Here is a 21354-nt window from a genome sequence, read left to right on the forward strand (position 1 = left end):
CAATTGTGCTGAAAATCGGTGGACGATCGTTAAATTACATAATTTTAATAATTCAAACGATGAAAATATGATTGAAAAGTCAAATCGATGGTTGTTCCAATTGTGTGGAAGAGAGATGCCACGCATGCGTACAATAGCATGAAGAGAGATGCCACGCATGCATACAGTAGCATGAAGAGAGATGCCACGCATTCGTACAATGAGCAAACAGGGCACATCCGTAGTGGGACACTTTTTTGTGCGTGCAGCCGGCGTTCATCGATTTACTAGACGTCACGTCAAAAAATTGTAACTTAAATTTTTGTGTCCTTTTTTTGTATGTGTTTTATTGATTTGAATTTTGAGATTGGTTTTCATCTTATATTAAATTTCATACAATAACAATAAAGAAGTTGGTGATAGGCCTACGTACATTATATCGCACATAATGTGTGTAAATAATCATCACATATTATATTCTCTCTTAAAGGGTCAAGATGTTTTATTATTTAATAATACATTTCATATGCGATGCCCAATTCAGTGTCCAACAATGATCACAAATGGGTGAACATTTTCAATTTCCCGATACAGTTGTTATCTCAATACGATAACAGTCATCTGTTTGGCCAAAATATTGACCAAGTGGGTAGATTTCCACAGAAAATTAAACAATACTATACTTTGGTAAGTGGCCATGGAAATGGCTGGCGCTCAAATTCACACCTGTGGACATGGACGCTTCAATAAATCTTCCAACAAGAAAAATTCCGTTGTGATGTATCCACATTACTTAAGGAATAATGACGGTGACGCTGGCCACAATAGAAATACAAATGAGTACCCTACATCCTGTGTTGAAAGTTCAATAAACATTTCGTTTGCATTTTTGCATAGGTACTTAATATTTTATAACCATGTTTTACTGGGTGTAAGCTTACAAAAAAAACAGTCAGTGCAGTTATTTTTCTTCAGTTATTATTACAAACATGAATTGATATGTTACGCGAAAAGTTTCAATATTAACTTTTTAGTTGCAGTGCCAGTGTGTGCACGAGACGATGAGTTCAGTTTTTGTACTGTCGTCGTCGCGTGTTTGGCAGGCGGTACAGTGGCTGCTCTCCGCGTCTGGCCAGAGCCCTTCTCGTCCTGCGCTGAGCTGCCACCAGGCGGGACTGGCTTGTGCCGACGCCGTTCTCAAGGAGCTGAACCTGGGTGCCGTCATAGGGCACAGCGCGCACGTTTCGTGGCTGGCGTCCGCCTGCGGAGCAGTCACCGCTACCGTCAACTTTTTGCTGGCAGGAGAGAAACTACCAGTGATGCCGCCGTCAGGTATTAGAGCTCGGTTTTATTTGTGTTTTAATCTTTTACGCAGCGCCAGCTGTAAGTGAAAGTTCTTGAATCCGGCATTCTATGGCAATGCTGCCGAGTACTTTGGATGTTCCACGCACAGAATCACGGAGTGTTGTTGGTTTATCGCGAATGCAGGGACACTTAATGACGGTGTTGGATCGTGCGATAAATCTTATGTATATAGCCAGTCGGCTGTTGCAATGCCAGCAATATTATGGCACAGTAATTTTAGTAAAATTTTTGTTTGACTAAATCCAGTTCATTTTATTAGGTGTGCTATGAACACAAATCTACCACCAAAGAGATTCGAGAATTCAAGCCTGAAAAAGCTTGCATTGTCATATGAAAATGAAGTTCTTTGAATGAATGTAAACTCCAATTCATATTTTAGTTGTTTTTTTTTTTATGTTAGTTTGTTTTTAGACCAATGTTTTTTGAACTTTTTAATGGATGAATTAGTTAGTTGCTGTATAAATAGTTTGTCAATTGTTTTGCAGGTGTTTCATTTGGTGTTAACTTTATCGCTTTTGTCATGAGCACGTGTCATTGAATGTACAAGTAATTGTAATTACTGATTTGTGTGCCTAGAAGTTGGTAGCACTGATAATGGTTTTTTACATTCTGTGATCCAACGCAAGTTGAGCCTCCCATTCTAAAGGTCACATTTCTGCGCTGCTGGCATTTTTAAGTTTGCCCAGAGTTTTATCACTACTGCCAGTTTTCATTTCAGTATGGTTTTTCTGTTTTGTAGCAGGTTAAATTCACATTTCACTTTTTTCATATTTTGGTATTCTCGTTAAAACTATATTGAAGGTTAATGTTCAGGAAAAAACAATCTGGCATATCCGTGGTACCAAACGTGCTGTATTAGTTAGAAAAAATAAATATACAAATTTATATAAGAATTTTGAATACGATGTTACTCAAGATGACAGGCTACAATTGTTGAGTTGTCTGATCACTTGCCTGCCACTAAGGTGATCCTGGTTCGATTCATAGGGACAAGATATTATGGTGAATTGCAGGGGAAAAAAAACCGAAATAACACCGTATAACACCGAAATGCAACAATAAATCATAAAATTAATCAGCATATTTAATCAAAACTTAATTCAGATTACAAAAAAGTATTTTTTTTAATACATTAAATTCAATGAATGTAAATTATTTAGCAGGGAGTTAGTACCAAAATGTATGTACTAAATAGATTTAAAACATTTTTGCTTTTTATGGTGTTGCAACTGTTATTAGTAACTAATCTCTACAGTACAGCATTATAACATTTTACAAACGCACATATACTTGCTTATTTATTTTTATTGTTCCCAGTAGTTAGGCATGCTTATTACAAATATTGTACTGTTCGAGTGCATCATTTATCAGTCAAAATGACATGGTTTTGGTGAAGTAAGTATCATTGAACAAGTACGTGTCATATTGGTTTAAAATTGTGCTATCTTTATGATTAAACAGAGTTCATAAAAAATAATAACAATAACACAGAAATCTCTTGTTTAAAAAAGTAAATTGGCCTAAAAATAAAATCATAAAATCTTGTCTCCATAGATTCATGATGGTGACATATCCTTAACTTTTCACTAGTGGCTAGGTAAAACATGGCGGACTTTTCCGTGAGTTTTTGTGTTTTCTGGGGGTGATCCCATTTCTCCCTCAGATTCATTTTGTCTGTGCTATTCTCTCAACTGTTTACTGGTGTAATGTGTAGACAACCTTCAAAGATGAAGTACCTTGGATAACAGACTGTAAGAGCATTATGTTAGAATGTTCACACAATGTCTCTCATCTCCCGCAGCCATATCTTCCATTAGTGCTGTGCGAATATAAGTATTTCATTTAGATTTTTGTTCAAATAAAAATATTTAATTTGTACATAAAAGGAAAATAGAATTTGAATATAATTTTTTTTTTTTTTTTTTTTTTTTAATAGTTACAATACTTTGAAAGTCGTATTTTAACTAGTACTTGTATATATTATTCCATAGTTAAATACAATTATGTATAAAAGAAGTATGGTAATTGTATGCTTGTCTTGATTCGAAAGTAATCAAAACATTTCTGGTTGTGGACTGCAGTGTGTCCCACAGTCTGAACTTCAGCAGTTCAGCTTTTCATGGTGCAGTTGAAATAATTTCTGGGTAATTATGTGGGACCTATTATTGTGTTGAAACTGGAATGTACACATTTATACCGTATGTTAACCTCAATTTTTAATTGTTGCACAATGTAATACGCAACAGCTTCAGTTTACTTTGGATACAAAACATTAAAATTTTTGTTATATCAAAATGTAAGTATTTAATTTTGAATTGTATTCATATATATATATACATCTCCCTACTAATATTATAAAAGTGAAAGTGTGTTTGTTTGTCCTTATTTCAAGCAGCAACGGAGCAACGGATCAATATGATTGTTTTAATGTAGATAGTTTTATGGGCCAGAGAGTGACATAGACTACATATAATTATAAAATTCCATTCCCAAGTGAGTGAAAAAGGAGTAAATTCAGTTTTATAGTAGAAAAATCATAGGAGGTAGGTATGTCATACCCACAGATAGTAAGTTTGTGTCATTTCTCCATGTCCACCACACGGTCATATAGTAAGATCCTATGCTTCTGCTTGGCGAAACCCATCCGCTTAGTGAATCTCGAGACTGCTACTTAATTAAAGGCTCTAATAACAGTTTAGAACTTTGTCTATAGATGGCATTGCCTTGAACTTGTAACGCTCTATCATTTGGTGCATTATTCATGTCTTGCCGAGTTAGGTTACCTGCCTTCCCACAAAATGTAGCTGAGGACTGACATCCCAGTTTCGCTGATGCATAGCCTTGAAGCACCGAGAGTGTGCAATCAATGGGACGTTAAAATCAAATTTTTCCGTTTTTCAAGTGTATGTCCTACAGATTTAAAACTAGGTAGTATTGTTCCTTATATTATGCAACGTCGGGTACTTCGGGTAGTGTGTGTGTGTTTGTATATATTCTGAATATTTGCTAAGGCCTACCTGCCAAATGATAAGTCAAACCATATTACTTGTTATTAGTACAATAATTAATCTGTATATTTACTGTTTATTCTAGCTAATTTTTTGTTTTTCAAGTTATGGTCAGTTATGTTGGAACTGTTTATCATAGTTTGTGATTCTCCAGGTCTCTGTTTTTCCTCGGAAAATCCTGATGCGGTGAGTGCTGCATACTCATGTCATCAGATGGCCACGTTAGTGCTCTGGCTGGAGAAAACTCATTCAAAAATGCTGGGCATTCCAAGATTTTTGGCAGGATCACTCAAGTGAGTACAATAATTGTAGTCATCTGAGTGAATTTCAGCTGTAAAAAAAATAATAAGGCATTAGTGCTTTTAAGAAAGGAAGTGTGATGTATGTTAGTGTTAGTTTACTGTTCAAAGGCATCTTACAAATACCCATGCTTATAATTACTAAAAAGTAGAGGTTGACGGAATTCTGAAAATCGGGAATGAGAAATAATTTTTCTTCTCGGGATAATACTTCGAGAAAACTTTTTTTTTTATAGTAAAAATTTCTGGAAAATTGATTATTATATTATGAAAACATTATGTGCTTTCTTTTTCGTCATAACTTACATCACGTAACAAACTACAACTTTGCACATGTATAGAGCAGACAAAGCACTAAGATATCACAAAAACACACATATCGGAAATGTAATTCAAAACTCGTTCATAAATGCTGTTAAAATTAAAACTCTGACTAAATAAAGTACTCAGTGTGATTAAACATATTTTTAATAATATATTTTTACTTTTGACGAACGTAATCATCGTTACCATATTTTTAGGTAATGTTTAAAAATGAACTTCACGAGAGCAGCAATGAAAAATGTTGCCAAATGCATCGCATTTGAAATGACACAAAACTCAGTTTTTAACAAAGAAACTGAAAGATGCCATCTTGATTTCAAATATTTAAGCTATAAATTTCTATTTCTTTGAGAAACATCAGATCAGTTGTAAGTTTTTGCAGTTGGTCATCATGTATGATCAGAAGTAAATTACAGGAAAAGAGTAGGTAGTAAGATGTTTGTTTTTATTTCTGTTATGTGTTATTTATTATTTGCCCTTATGTATCAATATTTTTTTGTGAACTTGAATATATGTTTGTATGCCTGAAAGTATTTTTGTTGGATTTGCTTTTTTGTAGTTACCCCTTTTTAAATTTTTGTATTATATTCATCTTTGTGGTTACTTAATTTCTTGCTGCTAAAATTATCGGTAAATAACACAGATGCACTTTACATATATGTTAATGTATATATAATTTTGTAAAATATTATATTATCATTTCATATATATATCAGAAATAATTTTCGTTTACACAATACAAGTTAAAATTAATTGAATTTTAAGTATTAATATTGTGTATATTAAATTTAAGTGTTTGTAATATTCATCATTTTTAAATGGGTGTCTTAGGCGCTTTACAACCTCCTAGTTTATTTATTTTTTTATTTTTTTTTTTTATGTTTTTCAGAAGCTTGATTGTGACGCTCTCTCGGATGCCTGTAGTCAATTCATTTGTTGCCACACCGCCAGAGGTTTGGCAGCAGGGTTGGACTGTCGAGCTGAGTGGTCTATTGAAGACAATAGTGCCGCCTTTACCAGTGGAATATTTGCAGGATGTCGACCTTCTTCAGCAGCTGATTTTCAGGTTGTTTTCATCGGCGTTGATTTAATTATTTATATGTTTTGTAAGATGCTCATCAACAGTCCTTAGGGAGATTGCAAAGAATGTGTACCATAAAAACAAAAAAAAATACATGACAACACAATACAGTTTACAAAGACAACAACATAAACCTACAGCATCATTAAAATTGGAGGGGGGGGGGGGGGGGGTTTACCTAAAATATCAATAACATGAAACATACAACAGGTGTATTGAGATTGAATTAAAATAAAAAGTTAGAAACCATGCAATAAACATCCATTACAGGACACGAATGATAGAATCATGTTATCATATATCTAAATAATTAATAATTATATAGTTTTCCAATAGAGCCTTTTTATTATAATGAGTTGTTTGAATATGGTATCATTGTTTCTGTTCAAGTTACATAATAAATGTCTATGGAATTGTTATGTTTTCAATTTTCGAATTTTGTCATCAGATTTAATTATAATATTCCAAAGTATTAAACGATATTCAAGTTTTGAGCTATTAAAAATTAAAATTCTCAAAAAATGTTATTTATTAATAAAAAATTAAAATAATATGTTTGCCTTAAGTATAGGTAACCCTGTTGTAAAACTATTTTAACAATTAAAGTCGGTTGTTAATATTGTATAAAACTTTTTGGAGTGTAATCTTAATATTGTATTGTTTTACTAATTTTGGGTACAAGTTTCTGTTAAGTAATTTTTATCAGGAAAATATTTTGTATTTCACGTGCTATATTGTTTGTATTAAATGTAGCAACTGAGGGAGTATTAATAATATATCATTTCCTGAGCAGATGTATTCTTTTATGCTCCAGAGTGACATTGCTCGGCTGGACAAGCAGACAACAGTTCGAGGAGACTTGGGTTAGTTTGTTGAGCGTTCTCAGTTCACACCAGACTGAGAACATGCCTTTGGAAGAAGCAGGAATCACAGCGCAGGTTAGATATAAACTGCGGTATCTTCAAAATCATGTACACGTCATTCATTCCATTTGTGTTTGTTACTTCTCAAGTTGAAGAGTTTTTTTCCACCTGCTGTAATTCAAAATATAAGTTGGTGTGCCCTGATTTTTTGACGTGACAACGTCTAATAAATCGATGAACGCCGACTGCACGCACGAAAAAGTGTCCCGTTACGTACATTGTCCCGTTACGCTGTGTCCCGTTTCACTCATTGTACGCTTGCGCCGCATCTATCTCTCTTCCACTCAATTGGAACAACCATCGATTTGACTTTTTCGAGGAAAATTAAACTTGAAACACTCCCATTCGTTTCCTACTTTTCCTATCATCGTCCTATCCTTAACAGAATAACACAGATTGGAAGAAGTTAATTAGCAAACATGTATAAAAGTTATAGTTAAAATAATCTCTTCGTTAAAGTAATAAACATATTTGAATTAATGAGTGCAAATAAAAGTAAATTTATTAATTAAATTGTAGATTTCATTTCACTCCTTCTTTGTATCCATACAAAATAGTGATAATTCAATAAAAATGATTCAATTTTATTCATAAAAGTATGCAATAATTTCATCAATGTTTTGTTATGACGTTGTCACGTTAAACTATCGTCCGTAAACTGACTTTACAGACAACAAATTTTTATTTTCTCCTCCAGACCAGCGGCTTGGCAGTAGGTGCCATCACTGCCTTGCTGGTGCAGACGCTCCTGCTCCCAATGCCGGGGAACCCAAACACGAGTCGAGTCGTCCACCAATCAAGGGACAAGCCACTGTCTCATTTCAGGTGAGTCCTTGCTTCCTGTCTGGTGACTGCCGCCATTGCAGTCGTTGGGATTACTGCCAGGCACCTTCTTATATAACCATTTTTATTTTTTACAAAAAAAAATTATCAGTTACACTTGGGACAAGTTTATTAGGTGAATTGCAAGAAAACCGAAATAACACCGCAAATACAACACATAACACCGAAATGTAAGTTACTACACCATTTAGTACCGAAATTATTAATCAGCAATTTAACAAAACTTAACTCAAACCACGAAAATGTTATCTTTACTATGGTGAATTCATTCTACCAAAATGTATAAACTAAATTGATTGGAAAAAATATATTGTGTTGTTTTATCTTTTTACTATTATTAATTACATTTTTTTTGTTCACATTTATGGAGTTTGCACATTTATCAAACACTCAAAATTTTTCATTTTTTTTCTGAGTAGTTCTTTTGTTGTCATGCTTATTGCAAATTATTTTATTGTATAAGAGCATCATGTTAATCAAAATAAGACTATTTTTGTGAAATAAGTATTAAGAAATATTTTTTTCATATTTTTTTTAAAAAAAAAATTTAGAATTTTAATGAATAAAAACAATGTATGAAAATAAAAACAATATTGCTGAAATCTCTTATTTTAAAAACCAAATTTATCAAAGAATAAAACCATGATATCTTGTCCCTTACAGTATTGGTACTTGTGCTATTAACCTTGAAATAGACTGCTCCTTCCTTCCACAGCATCCCACAGCCCACCTACACATTCTGTACAAATGTTTAGCTGTAGCAAACTAGCAAACCTATTGACATTCATGGGGTTGTGATTTTAAACCTCGTTACTGAGCTAACTCTGTATTGTATTACTGAGCCTAAGTGGATAAAACTCGCTTGGCTTCAGTCACAAATACAAACTGAACTTCAGAGCCAAACTTTTGGAAGCTTACTAATCGAATACCTAGTGCTAATATTCTGGTGGTCTCAGACTAAACTCTGAACTATAAAATTGTTATTACTGTAAACATTTGGTAAAGTTACAAGTTTGCAAAATACTCATTTGAACCTTTGAAGTCCAAATATTTCAAATAGTCAGCCTTGAACTACCAGGCTCAATTGCTTCCATTTCTCGCCTTGTTCCTAAACAGCGAGTACTCGCTTTGTGATCGACGTCCAACCGCGTCATGTACCAACTCGACCAGCAACCGCCCTGAAGCAGTGAGTCTCCCACTCGTTCAGTGACTGGCGTTCCTTCAGTAGCGAATTCTCACTCGTTCAGGGACTCACCCAGTGAGTAGTGTGATGAACTGCTACTCGCTCGGGCAGAGCTTCCGTTCACTCGTTTCTCATTGCTGGTAGTCTTGTCGTAGTGCTTCTGGCCTTTTTTATCTGTCTGCTCATAATCTGATGTGGCTGTCAACTGCATGGGTTTATATACTGGTCAGCTGTGATGACGTCAAATATTTGTCTGCTGATATCTCGGATGACTTACACTGCATGACATTTACACTAGGTAAACTTTGCATTTTTCGTACATTCTACACCACTTTTTGGTGCAAATGCAGTACAGGGATAGAAAATAAATGTTATGGTCATACACCCCATAACCATGATAGCTTAGTTGTCAATGAAGTTATTATATTTTTATTTTTAAATTTAATTTAATACAAAAAAACTTTTGCATGTTACACATGCTGAAAAAGTATTTTACGCAATAGCATATCACAGGCAAAACTGGTTTTAAGACTACATCCTTAAGCAACATTGGAAATGTCCAACAGTACAATTTAGTCAGTGAGTTTTACATAATCTTGGTACATCCACTGTGTACACAATCACACTTGTTGTCAGAAGGCTAACCGTCCAAGCAGTATCTTGCATCATAGCATGAAATGTTACTGTCACATCAATAAATCACAAAAATAAAAAAAAATAGTAATAAATTATTTTTTTTGTTTATGTTTTATGGAAATGAAATATAACACAATTAACTCACAAATCCGATAACCTGCACCAGGTTAATGGGACTCTACTATTATGGTGCAGAAAACAAACCCAAATATATCACTAAATCTTCGTAGCTTCATAGTTAAACGTAACTTTTTTTTCATTCATGTGTTTTGTTATTGAGTCCCACTTGGGACTTGTATCAATTGTAACAAATAATCGAAATATGATTTGATTTGAAATGTTCAATTAAATATCATATTATTCACAAATATATAATAGTTTTCTAACATTCAAAGATCCCTATGGAACACAAGTATGATACCCTGCAAATAAAAATGCAGTAGAAAGCCAGAAATTGACAGTAACGTCCTCCAAGCTTTCCATGTGTGCTAGACGGGTAGTTGGTCATGCCAGGAGTCGAACCCAGATCACCAATGTGCGTGCAAGGGGAATAGGCACAACGGCTGCATCATTGCTCCAGTGATAAGAAAGTGTACCGAATTTAATCGCATAATGTCCGCCATCGCATAATGTCAGCACATTTCTTTTTAAATACTTGAAATGGAATTTTTTCAAATCCGCATAAAGTCCGCACCAGACAATGCAACCTTGGCCACCCCTGAAAGGCACAGTAACGGGATGGAAAATTACTGACGCTGTCAACAATGCTTTGACGTTCAGTTGTTCATTTCCCCGGAGCAATCGCTGAGAGGGTTTTGTACATGCGCACTGTTTTTTTATACACACAGAGGGCAAGGGACAGGGAGGGAGGCTCGCCGGCGCCGGCTAATGCAGACATTAGACATCTGCCCCGTGCCGTCAGTGGCCATCTCAATGAAAGATTAAAAAAATCTCTTTTCACGCAAAGCGTTTATTTTGTGTAGGCTGGCTGCGGCTTCTGAACGTAAGAGCGCACACGCAAGTGAGAGAAGAAAAAAAATATGAGTGGCGTCTTCCACTAATCGCCAGCACCCAATTATCTCGACACCTGTCACATTTCTCACGTCCGCTGCAGAGGGTCGCCAGTCACCAGCGCTCTGCTAGTAAAATAATTATGATTTTTTTTACTCTACACAAAACGTAAAATTTTGAGGGAAAAAATTTTTTCCCGGACTTCACCTCATAATGTCCGCACTCCATTTTTTTGTCAAAAATGTAGCCAAATTACTGCGGACATTATGCGAGTAAATACGGTATATCCTTTGAGAGTGGGTTTTGCAATCTTAACTGGTTACTGTCGAACCTCGGTAATACAAATCTGAAGGGAACATAATTTTTTCACCTTGCCATAATGAGGTTTGTATTGCCCAAACTATTAAAAAATATAATTACAATTTTTATATCATTTCTAATTCAAATTCATTGAAAGTTAAAACTTGTACACGAAGCACACCTAATGTCTTTTTTTTTATTAGAGGATTGTAAATAGAATTGTGGCTAAAAAAAAATTTTCTCCTGTATCACACTAAAAATAATTGAAGACAGGAATAAAATTAAGGTCTAGAACTTACCATTTTGGCAGAATAAAATTTAGAAGTTTTTTTTTTTCCTCCAATCTACATTGAACCAAAGCAATGGCTTCAGTATTATTTTAGCTGAAACTTTACATTATCCTGGGATATTTGTGTTGGCCATTCTTTATTACATGTTATTGTACACCCTTGGAACAGACAACTCTGTATCACATAATAACCATACTTTGGTATTAATCAAATTACTTAGTACAGTACTAAAATTCCTATGTAATTTCTAGGGACTTTAAAGACACTTTGTATTAATGAGAGTTTTGTATTAACAGGGTTTTTATTCGTGATGTTTCGTTGTATTTTTCTAGCTGCTATGAAGAACTAAAAACCATTCACGAACTGCTGTGCTGGAAGCTGCAAGACCAAGAGCTGATGGGGGACGGTTTCAGATTGGAACATGTCTTCCAAAGGGGTAATTTAGAGAGACTGAATAACAACACAAGGTAAGGCATGGGTATTCAAAATCCATTGCACTCATTTAAGGCCAGTCCACAAACAATGCTATGAGCAACAATCTACCTGCACAGTTAAAAAACCGTGCTCTGAGCATCCACACACACAGTTTTACTCGGTGATTAGTACGAGTCACATTTAACTGCAGAATACCAGTATGAGAAAGTCAAATTCTGCCCACGAGATGCTTACTGCAACATCAATACTATATTTTGGACATAACACCATTTTAGTTTTGCGCTGTTTGTAATGGAAAGTGTCTGATATCAGTCTGTTTGTGCCTGATGATGGGAACAGATGCCAGTTCCCGAAACATTGCAACTGTTTCGTCATAGGAAACCTACTCTGTTAGTTGGTGTTGTCATAGTTATGTTTATCTCCATCATTATACTCGTTCGTATATTTTGTTGCATTGTCCAGGTTATGTTTTGTACTTGCATTACCGTTATTGTTGTAACTGTCTGATCATTGTTAGCCCACTGTGTTTGTCTGTGCTGTTATAATTTTTTTCGTGACTAAATTTTTTGTACGGAATTCTTGTGCTGTTTGATATTTAAATTTGAATATTTTTGTCTGTGCTATCTTCCTTTTGCTGTTCATATTACCTGTTTAGGTTCATCATTGGGTTATCTGTTTGACATCAGCTGATTTTAGCTTGTTCTGTATGGGTTTATGTTTTCATTTTTAATTCTGGATTTACGTTCTTCAATTTTTTCAGTGACAAACAGTGCAAAATTGCAATGGCGTATGTCCAAGAAATTGTATTAAATCAAAATTCACCATTGCATGAATCATTTAAAGAATGCAACCTTAAGGTTGGAATGATGATAAATCTAACAATATGTCAAATATGTATGTGCAGCTACGGTATGTACATGGTTATGCGCAAGGATTACTTGAAGGTATTTGCAGTGCAATCTACCTCCTTGTATTTCTCAACCAATACCATGCACACTTGCTCTTTATTATCCTTATCACTATCATTTTTACTTTTAACTCGCCAGAAACTAGGGTACCTTTGTGTAGTTCAATAAAATGTATCATAAACACTCTAGAACATTGTCTGATGTTAGCCATCATTACTATTTTAAAAAACCATACAAAAATAATGTTATTTATGTGGGCCACCCTGGAACGAATACTGCTGTCTAAACAGAACGAAAGACAGAAAAAGTGTTTGCACACACCAACTTATGTGCGCAACACATTGACTTGCCTGTACAGGTATCTGAGGTTTGAGCCATTTTGCTTAGTCTTTCATCTTCATGTCCCATCGTTTCACAGACCTGTACAGTTCGTAAAACTGTGTAGTTTTTGTCTCCGCACGCCACATCGGGCTTGCCAACAACTTGAACTGTGTAGGTAGATTGTTGCACAAAATGTTGCCTGTGGACCGGTTTTTTTAGTAAGTTATCTAAGAGCTGAGACTAGCACTACCTGTTTCGTCTGTGGTTTTTAGGAATCATGTTAACATTAATTAATTAATATTAAATATTTAGTAAAATTGAATTTGGAACAAATTCGGGTGTGGGGGGGGGGGGGGAATCCCACGAATATCCTAGTTGGTTGACTAGAGTAAAAGGTTTTTCATCCAGCTTTCTATGGTTTAGAGCATTCTGTAGTCTGGCTCCAATTGAGCCAATTGCGATCCGTTTCCAACCTTTGCAGCCACGTCACATTACTTGTTTTTTTTTTTTTTTGTTTTTTATATCTCTCAGAGTTTATCATTTCTATCTGTTTTTATTTCAGTAGTGTTTTTCCTTTTTTTTAGTGGGTTGCATGTATGTTCTGTATTTCAAAATGGACAAAAAAAATTAATCAAAACTGTGTAAACATGCATGGTGTAACTTTGATTCGACTCGCAATGATGTCGCCGATGCTCGCTCCGCCGTGAAGGGTTCAGCGGGAGTGTCCTTGTGCGTCCGGCCTGGACTGCAGTGTTGAACAGGTGCTCATGGCAACTCCGTGTCCGACAGGTTTGGCTACAGCCAGGTGTGTCTGGAGTACCTGTGGACCGGCGCGAGGATCCTGGGGGAAGATGGCGCTCCGGGAGGGCGCATGAGTGGGACAGGTAACGTTAGGTCTACCGCCCACATGGTTAGGGCCCAGAAAAACCATCTTGCTATAGATGCAATTTTTCCATTTTGCTAATTTCCAACATAAATGCTATTTTAGCTCAATTATTTTATAGTAAATGCTTTTTTTTTCTTCTTTGTCTTCTTCTACATCTTATTGGTTTGAAAGTTCTTTCATTTTTAAAAATATCCTTCATTAAAAGCCACATAACTGCTACCTATTTTTTGACAGTTTTCAAAATTTTTGTACAAAATGTATTTCTTCGCTCTTAGATAGTACGTAACAACCCAGTCTTATATATTTTCAGCAGCCTGACTCACCGTATATTCGTACTTTTGCAGTTTGTCTGAAATACATGCGCTTGTATAATTTAAATTATTTTAATTTATGTCGATCACTTAATACACAGACTTAACACATCCACCATCTTTACCACATATTTTTTTCATCTCGCAGACAAAATGTGTGGTTTCTTACTAAGATGAAAACAAAACAGACTGCATTCTCTTGCATTTTCTTTAGCGTGAAGGAAACCTCAGCAGAACTACAGGTACTTGGTGTTTCTCCAGTGTTACATTTGAACGATGTGGTCATTTTCTGATAATTGCCCTGAATACTAGTTTTTGTGAACAGCATGATTCGTGATATATTTCCATGTCTCTATGTTGCAGCCAAGTTACTTGTATCCTAAATAACTTCAAAATATAAGTCTCACCCAATTGTTTATTATTCTATTAATTAAACCTGCAGCTTAATGCTTGCTAGGATATTGCACTAACAATTTTTTTTTTTAGTAAAACAAGCTTTTAAATATTATTTTGTGGATATTATTAAGAAGGCAATGAAATTTTTTCTTTTGCACACAAATGAAATAGAGGATAATTTGTAGGAGTCTTTATATATGACTATTTAATTAATAAACTTATAGAATGTTATTACTAAGTTTTAAATAAGCTGTAATAAAAGTACTAATTTTACAATATCAGATGCCTGTTTGGTTGTATAGATATTTTGTGTGCTAGTGTTAAACACGTGGTTTTTTTTTTTTTTTTAACTTTCCACGCTGCTACAAAGTAGCATCCAGTTATCAAGTTGGCTGCCTGCTAAGGTAGGCAGCCCTGTTGCTCCCGGAAAAGAAGCAGTTGATCGTTGACAATGATGGCAGTAAGTTGTGCAATAGAGCACGCTTGTTGAAAAGTCGACGTGAATTGTGTTCAATTGTTTATTTGGTATATTGATTTTACAGACCATTTACCATACTCACCTGAAAATAAGATGATCCCAAACTATGCAAGATCTATGTAAGCCCGGAATTCTCAGGCCACTAACGATGACAATAGCCCGAGGCAGGACGGTACGCTGTGAGCGAAGGGGGGGTGGGTGGCGAGGAGGAACGTCGTAATCTGGCTGGGGCATGTGGTGGCACGCCTGGACGTGTCAATGGACGGCGCGTGACGTCAGCGGCTGTTCGCAGCCACCAGCCAGCTCCAGAACTGGCACGCGTCACGGTCCTGTCATGAGTTTGTAACAAGTGAATTCGGTACGATTCGTAACGAAACGTGCTAATTTTGGAAAAAATATATATGTATGTTAATATTTTAGCCCTTGTGGATGGTGTGGGAGGGGAGCAAGCTGCAGTCGGCACGGCATTGTGGTGCGGTTTTTCAGGTTGTCTTTCAATGAAAAACGCTTATCTTATTTTCGAGTGAATTTGGTACATTTCATAACAAATCGTGCTAATTTTGAAGAAAAAAAAATACATATGTGTGGTAATTTTTGAGCCCTTGTGGATGGTGTGGGAGGGGAGCAAGCTGCAGTTGGCACGGCATTGTGGTGCGGTTTTTCAGGTTGTCTTCCAGTGAAAAACGCTTATCTTATTTTCGAGTGAATTTGGTACATTTCGTAACAAAAACGTGCTAATTTTGAAAAAATATATATATATGTATGGTAATTTTCGAGACCTTGTGGATGGTGTGGGAGTGAAGCGGTTGCGCGGTTGCAGTGTCGGGCGCGTGCCTGGAGCGAGAGCAGTGTCTGGCGGCCAGCGGGCTGGACCTCCACTCCTGCCTGCACTTCCTCCTCGACCTGTACTCCCAGTGGACGCTGCTGCAGGTACGGCGTGTCGCTGGTCGCCCAGAGCTGTGGAAGCTAGCCCGCCGGGGACTCCACTTCAAGGCTCTGCCTCGCATTTATATTTCATTTTCTTCTCGTTTCTATTAGCGATCTTCCTGTAAAAATATTTCGTCAGCTCGCTTAAATTTGTCATTGACAGGAGTGTGTGCAGAATTTCATATAGAATAATTTTCCCTGTTGTTTTCTTTCGAATTCTTTCCATTCATAGGTTCTTCGAAATATTCTTGCAATGGGAAGAAATTCATTTAAATCATTATTTTGGACTTACGTATTAACAGTAACCTTTTTATACTATGCAGTATTTCAATGTCTTAAAACTGAACGTATTTACAGGTAAATCATTTTATAGACAATTTTGCGTGATATTTATGTTTGTCAGATTGTGTTTTGATGGTATTTTATGTGGTAGTTTATCTGTTATTTTTCCAGATAGACCAGTGAGTGATGAGGCAAGGAAAAAAATTTGTTTGGGGCAGGGAAAAACAGAGAATATTCGGGGAAATTGGCCGAAGCAAGAGAGTGGGGACCGTGTCGTCACCTGTTGGATATCAACGGGATGCCGGGCCCTGATTTGCCGTGCCGTTTCCAGTCGAGGACGCCGCTGCGGCTGCTGAACGAGGCGATGTGCTCGGTGCTGTCCATCTCGGACCTGTTCACGGAGCGGGCGCAGTTCCAGTGGATGCTGGACACCTGCCTGGAGCTGTCGAGGAGCCACCCGCCCGAGGACGAGATACTCCACCAGTACCTGGTGCTCGGGGCGTGCAAGGCGGCCGCAGTGCTGGGGATGGTGCGTGGGCCTCGGGCATAACCTCTACGCTCTTCCCGCAGACGGGGGGAGATCTGCGAAACTCGGGGTCTTGAAAACTAGGGAAACACTGGGAAATTGCGTGAAAAGAGAATGTAGGAACAGTGTTCAGGAATTTTTGTGCAGTGTAACTAAAGATTATTAAAGTCATAAAAAAAAAAATATATTGAAACTGAAGGGCTGTATACGAAAGTCACTCTATAGTCTCGAAATAAAAAGTATATGTGCTAGAGGTCACAAAACTTTAACATTTTTTTTTAATGAAATGTAATGTTTCACTTCAGTTTATAGACTCTTATTAAATATAAGTAGGTGGAGGCTTTAAAAATCAGCACGATCCTGATAATAGTATTGGTAATTCACAAAAATCAAAACTTACAGGTGTAATAAGTCCGAAGGGAGTGAGTAGGAGATCTTAACAAAGTTGCAGATTGCTCTGGAAAGTACTCTCGTGCTACAATTTTGGAGAGAAAAAAATGGTTTAAAAATTGGTGTATAGCAAACACATTTTGAAACAAAATGTTAGGGTCAAGATAAAGGTCAAAAATTAATATTGCATTTTTGTAATTATGTCATTTTTTATGTTTGCCCCAATGTATGTATCTTCTCTTTACAATGGCATTTTATAGGATTTAAAAACTTCAACAGTTATTTAGATAATTGATTGTGTGTGAATCCTTTACAAAAAAAAATTAAATGTCATAACATTGTATGTGAGTTGTTGGTATTTCATCTTGTCATTTGGGAATATTATCACAAGCCAAACATTCTGCAGGTTTGAGTTAAATACATACTTCACTACTGAAAGGTTCAAACTATTAATTGATGAGGCAAACTCAATCACGCAAAATTCTGAGCGTAGTCCACTTTTCTGGAGCCCTTATTTGACATATTTTATTCTTGTTCAAAAATGGGTTAGCAACCACTTTTGAGTGATATTCAGTGGAATTGTCCTACAACTGGATGCTTAAAATTGGCAGGTCAGAATGTAGCTCCTAAGCTTCTGAACCAGTGTCACAAGTACAGTATTTTCCCGAAAATAATAATGCAATGATTTTTTACCAAAACTGCTGAACCTATAAGTGGGGGTTGAATTATAATTGCAAACTTGTATCTTGCCGCTGGAATAACGTGAATTAGCGATGGGTACAGCTTAGTTTAAAGGCCACACGATCTGCCTGTCACTGTGCCACTTTAGTCGCTCTTATTTATGGCTTGTGAACATCTGGGTGGGAGGGAGGATTGTCAGCAGGCGTGACGGATGAGAGAGGGTAACACTTTGGAATGCCATGAAAGGGAGGGGGGGGGGGGGAGTGAAAATGGAGTTTGTGCAGTTCCTTCCACTTCTGCTTCTCTTACTGTGGCTGCTAGCCAGAGTACCCACTCCTCTTTCACCCTCCCAGGCGACAGGCATATATTGCAGCATTCTCTGCTTTCTGACAGATGACTCTAGAACTAAAGCAGAAAAACTCTATTTTTTTCTAACTGTTACTTGTTTAAAAACAAAACATCTAAATCACTCTTCTGGCAAAATTGGCACCAGAAAATCTCTAGTAAAAACTGTAGCACTTTTTTATTAATTTAAATAATTATTTTATTTCTCTATGTATGAATTGTGATTTCCAATTTTTGGGTTAGCATTGTATTCAGAGCCACATTATTTTCTGGTAAATTTATTACTTGGCTTCTGAGTTGAGTCCACACCTGCATTATTGATTACGTGCATGACGTTTCATCATGCCTCTTGCATCCATCTTTAAGGAAAATCGACAACTGAAATGTTCAGTGGGGTCAACAAATAAGAAACTTAAATAGTTTGTAATACATATTTCATAAAAAATAGTCTCATTTTGACCGACACACGATGCACTTATACAATATAATAATTTTGTCATAACAGTGTTTGGAACAGAACTACATACTAAGAAAAATACAGTGGCCAAAATTTTGTGTGTTTGAAAAATGTGCCAGCGTCGTTAATGTAAGAACTTGTTACTGACAAGAGATGCACGATCATACAAGGTAACATTAATTTTTTTTCCAAGCCAATTCACTCCGAATAAATTGCGATGAATGAATTTACCATGACAAAAGGTAAAAACCTTTTTGTATTTTGAGTTGAGTTTTTGTCAATTTGCTTATTGATTTCATTGTTTCTGTTACGTTTCGGTGGCTTGCGTTCCGGAGTTAACGCGTTGTTCTGGCGTGCTTCGCTGAAAGCGACTCGTTGTTTGTGGTGGTGGAGAGAACGGCGACATAGAGAGAGAGAGGAACGTCCCCCCCGCCCCCCCAGGATGCGGAGGTGCTGGAGCGGGTGAAGAAGCTGGTGGAGGGCGGCCTGAAGAGCGCGTTCCTGCCGTCGAGGGTGGCCAGCCTGCACGGCATCCTGTACCTGCTGCAGGGCTGCCGGGCCGGGCCCGGGCCGGGGCTCTCCGAGGAGACCCTGCAGATCGTGCCCTTGGCCATCGAGTACGTACAGAAGTACATCGACAGCTCCGTGAGGTACGCACTGCGGCAGGTTATCACTCTTGCTGGTGATTTAAATTATATCATTACGCAGGGACACCTGTATTTCGCGAATACATTTCGTGTCAAGGTATTTCACAAAACACTGTAGCTTTACTCCTGTGGTTATTGTCTGAGGTCGGTGAGAGGTGTCGTCCCGCTCTTGACGGGGGCCCGACGAGAATGCGGTCACCGTACCGCTGCACCCTCACAATTTGCCACATGACTCTTAGAAAAAGCTACAGCGTTTTAGTGAAATACCTTGACACGAAATGAAATCGGGAAATACAGGTGTCCCTATCAATACGTATTTGTAAAAACAACAGTTGATAGTTCAGGGGGGTCTACATGTCTTGAAAGTCACGAAAAAGTAAGGAAACTGAAGGACTGGTCACATGGAAGTCATTAAAAAGTCTTTAAATAAGCAGCAGTATTCAGGGTTGCTACAGGTATAGAAAACAGGGAAAATTCAGGGAAATTAAATAGGTCACGGAATATCTGGGAAAGTGGGGGAAATTATATCGGTAATTGTTTCTTGTAACTGCAAAATTAAGCCAAAATAGGCACCTCTTTTGCTGATGTTTAAACACCTCAAAAAATGCTAAAACATTTACTTATCACGGAAAAAAAAAATATATATATATACACACAAACACACACACCCTGGGCTTTTTACTGTAAACACAAAGGGTAAAACTTATTTCTGCATATTTACATACAGGTTCAATAGCCTATATTCAATAGTTTTTGACTAATCTATAGCAATTTCTAAAATGGCATTAATTTTTTTAAGGTGTCACATTCAAACTGCATATACAATCTGTTTTTCCCTTAGAAAGCAACAAGTGAGCCGCAGGACAAATTGTGACTGGGTCAAATCTCTTGTAAACAAACATTTACATTTTTCTCAAGCAATGTTTTATTGGTGTGCTAATATTAAATACTGGACCTGCGAATAAAAGTTCTCAAAATTAACTTAATTAAACTAACTGAATAAGCATTATCTTCTTCATTTCTGTTGATTTTTTTTTACTAACTTATGCATTTAACATTATATTAGTTTAGATTTATAGCATTATATAAACTTTGTTTTTATCTTGCTTTATTACTAATAATCTTGTATATATTCATTCATTCTTTTTAATGTTATTATTTTCTTTGATTGCCATTAGTGGTATAGTTATAACTATTTTTTATTTATAATTTATCATTTTAGTATTAATCTCTGGTTGTGTTGTCCTTGTTTTTTCAGTGTTATTGTTGTTAGTATTTTGTGTTGATGTATGTTTTGCCTATCAAATAAGGTTTTATTCAACTGTAGATAGGCATGTTACAATTGACTAAATATTTAATCAATAAATAAAATGTATGTTGTTACAGTATTGCTCCAGCCATCTAGTTAAACATAAAGCAACTTAGGGAATAGGTAACTTGTTTTTGATCGGATTGTGGTAAAGTGGGGTGCTAATATCAAACAAATAAACACACAATTTATTAATATCTACCGTATCTTTGGTCTAACTGAAAATTGTGTGGAAGCAGGGCTAGATTTTAAGGAATATTTTAACCTGCCCAACGGACAGGTGTAATCGAAAATTTGCCTGTCCGCCATCCAATTTGCCTGTCCGCTGTTTTACCCAAATAAAAAAAAAAACAAAGTCGCTGAAAAAGTGAGAAAAAAGGATTTTTGCTATATTTTGCATTTTCAGACGAGTCACTGTCTGAGTCACTGCACGAATTACTTGGCTGATTCTGTCTTGAACATCTTCGATAAGGAGGCTGAAAGGGTCGACATTTTCTCTGAACATTATGATACCAGAGATTGCTGGTGCTGGATCAAACTCACTTTCAGAAAGTGACTGTATTTGAACACGCATGAGGGCAGACAGTGTATCATCATTTAGACAGTTTTGCCAGTCTGTCTTTATAGACTTCATGAGCGAGAACCCTTGCTCACAATCTGCAGTGTGAGCTGGCAGGGATAGCACAAGATCAATGAGAGAGAGTACATTTTCATACTCAGTGTGGTATTTGAGATTGATATCACTCCAATTTGCTTTGGTTACTGGATTATACAGCTGGTAAACTGTGGTCTTTAGACTTGTCCATTCCAACT

The 21354-nt window shown here is 36.5% G+C and overlaps 1 protein-coding gene across 3 annotated transcripts in view; it reads left to right on the plus strand.

Annotated features, from left to right (window-relative positions):
• The window catches only part of LOC134539280 (huntingtin), a 135661-nt gene that overhangs the window by 85363 nt on the left and 28944 nt on the right, over window positions 1–21354 (plus strand). For all 3 annotated transcript variants that reach the window (XM_063381104.1, XM_063381105.1, XM_063381106.1), the window contains exons 37-46: window positions 1083–1311; window positions 4507–4645; window positions 5865–6041; window positions 6871–6994; window positions 7677–7804; window positions 11575–11709; window positions 13696–13790; window positions 15798–15907; window positions 16518–16715; window positions 19027–19235. In XM_063381104.1, coding sequence (XP_063237174.1) covers window positions 1083–1311; window positions 4507–4645; window positions 5865–6041; window positions 6871–6994; window positions 7677–7804; window positions 11575–11709; window positions 13696–13790; window positions 15798–15907; window positions 16518–16715; window positions 19027–19235 — 1544 coding nt within the window. The remainder of the gene's footprint in view (window positions 1–1082; window positions 1312–4506; window positions 4646–5864; window positions 6042–6870; window positions 6995–7676; window positions 7805–11574; window positions 11710–13695; window positions 13791–15797; window positions 15908–16517; window positions 16716–19026; window positions 19236–21354) is intronic.

This window comes from Bacillus rossius, chromosome 15, assembly GCF_032445375.1.
Source record: "Bacillus rossius redtenbacheri isolate Brsri chromosome 15, Brsri_v3, whole genome shotgun sequence".
NCBI lineage: Eukaryota > Metazoa > Arthropoda > Insecta > Phasmatodea > Bacillidae > Bacillus > Bacillus rossius.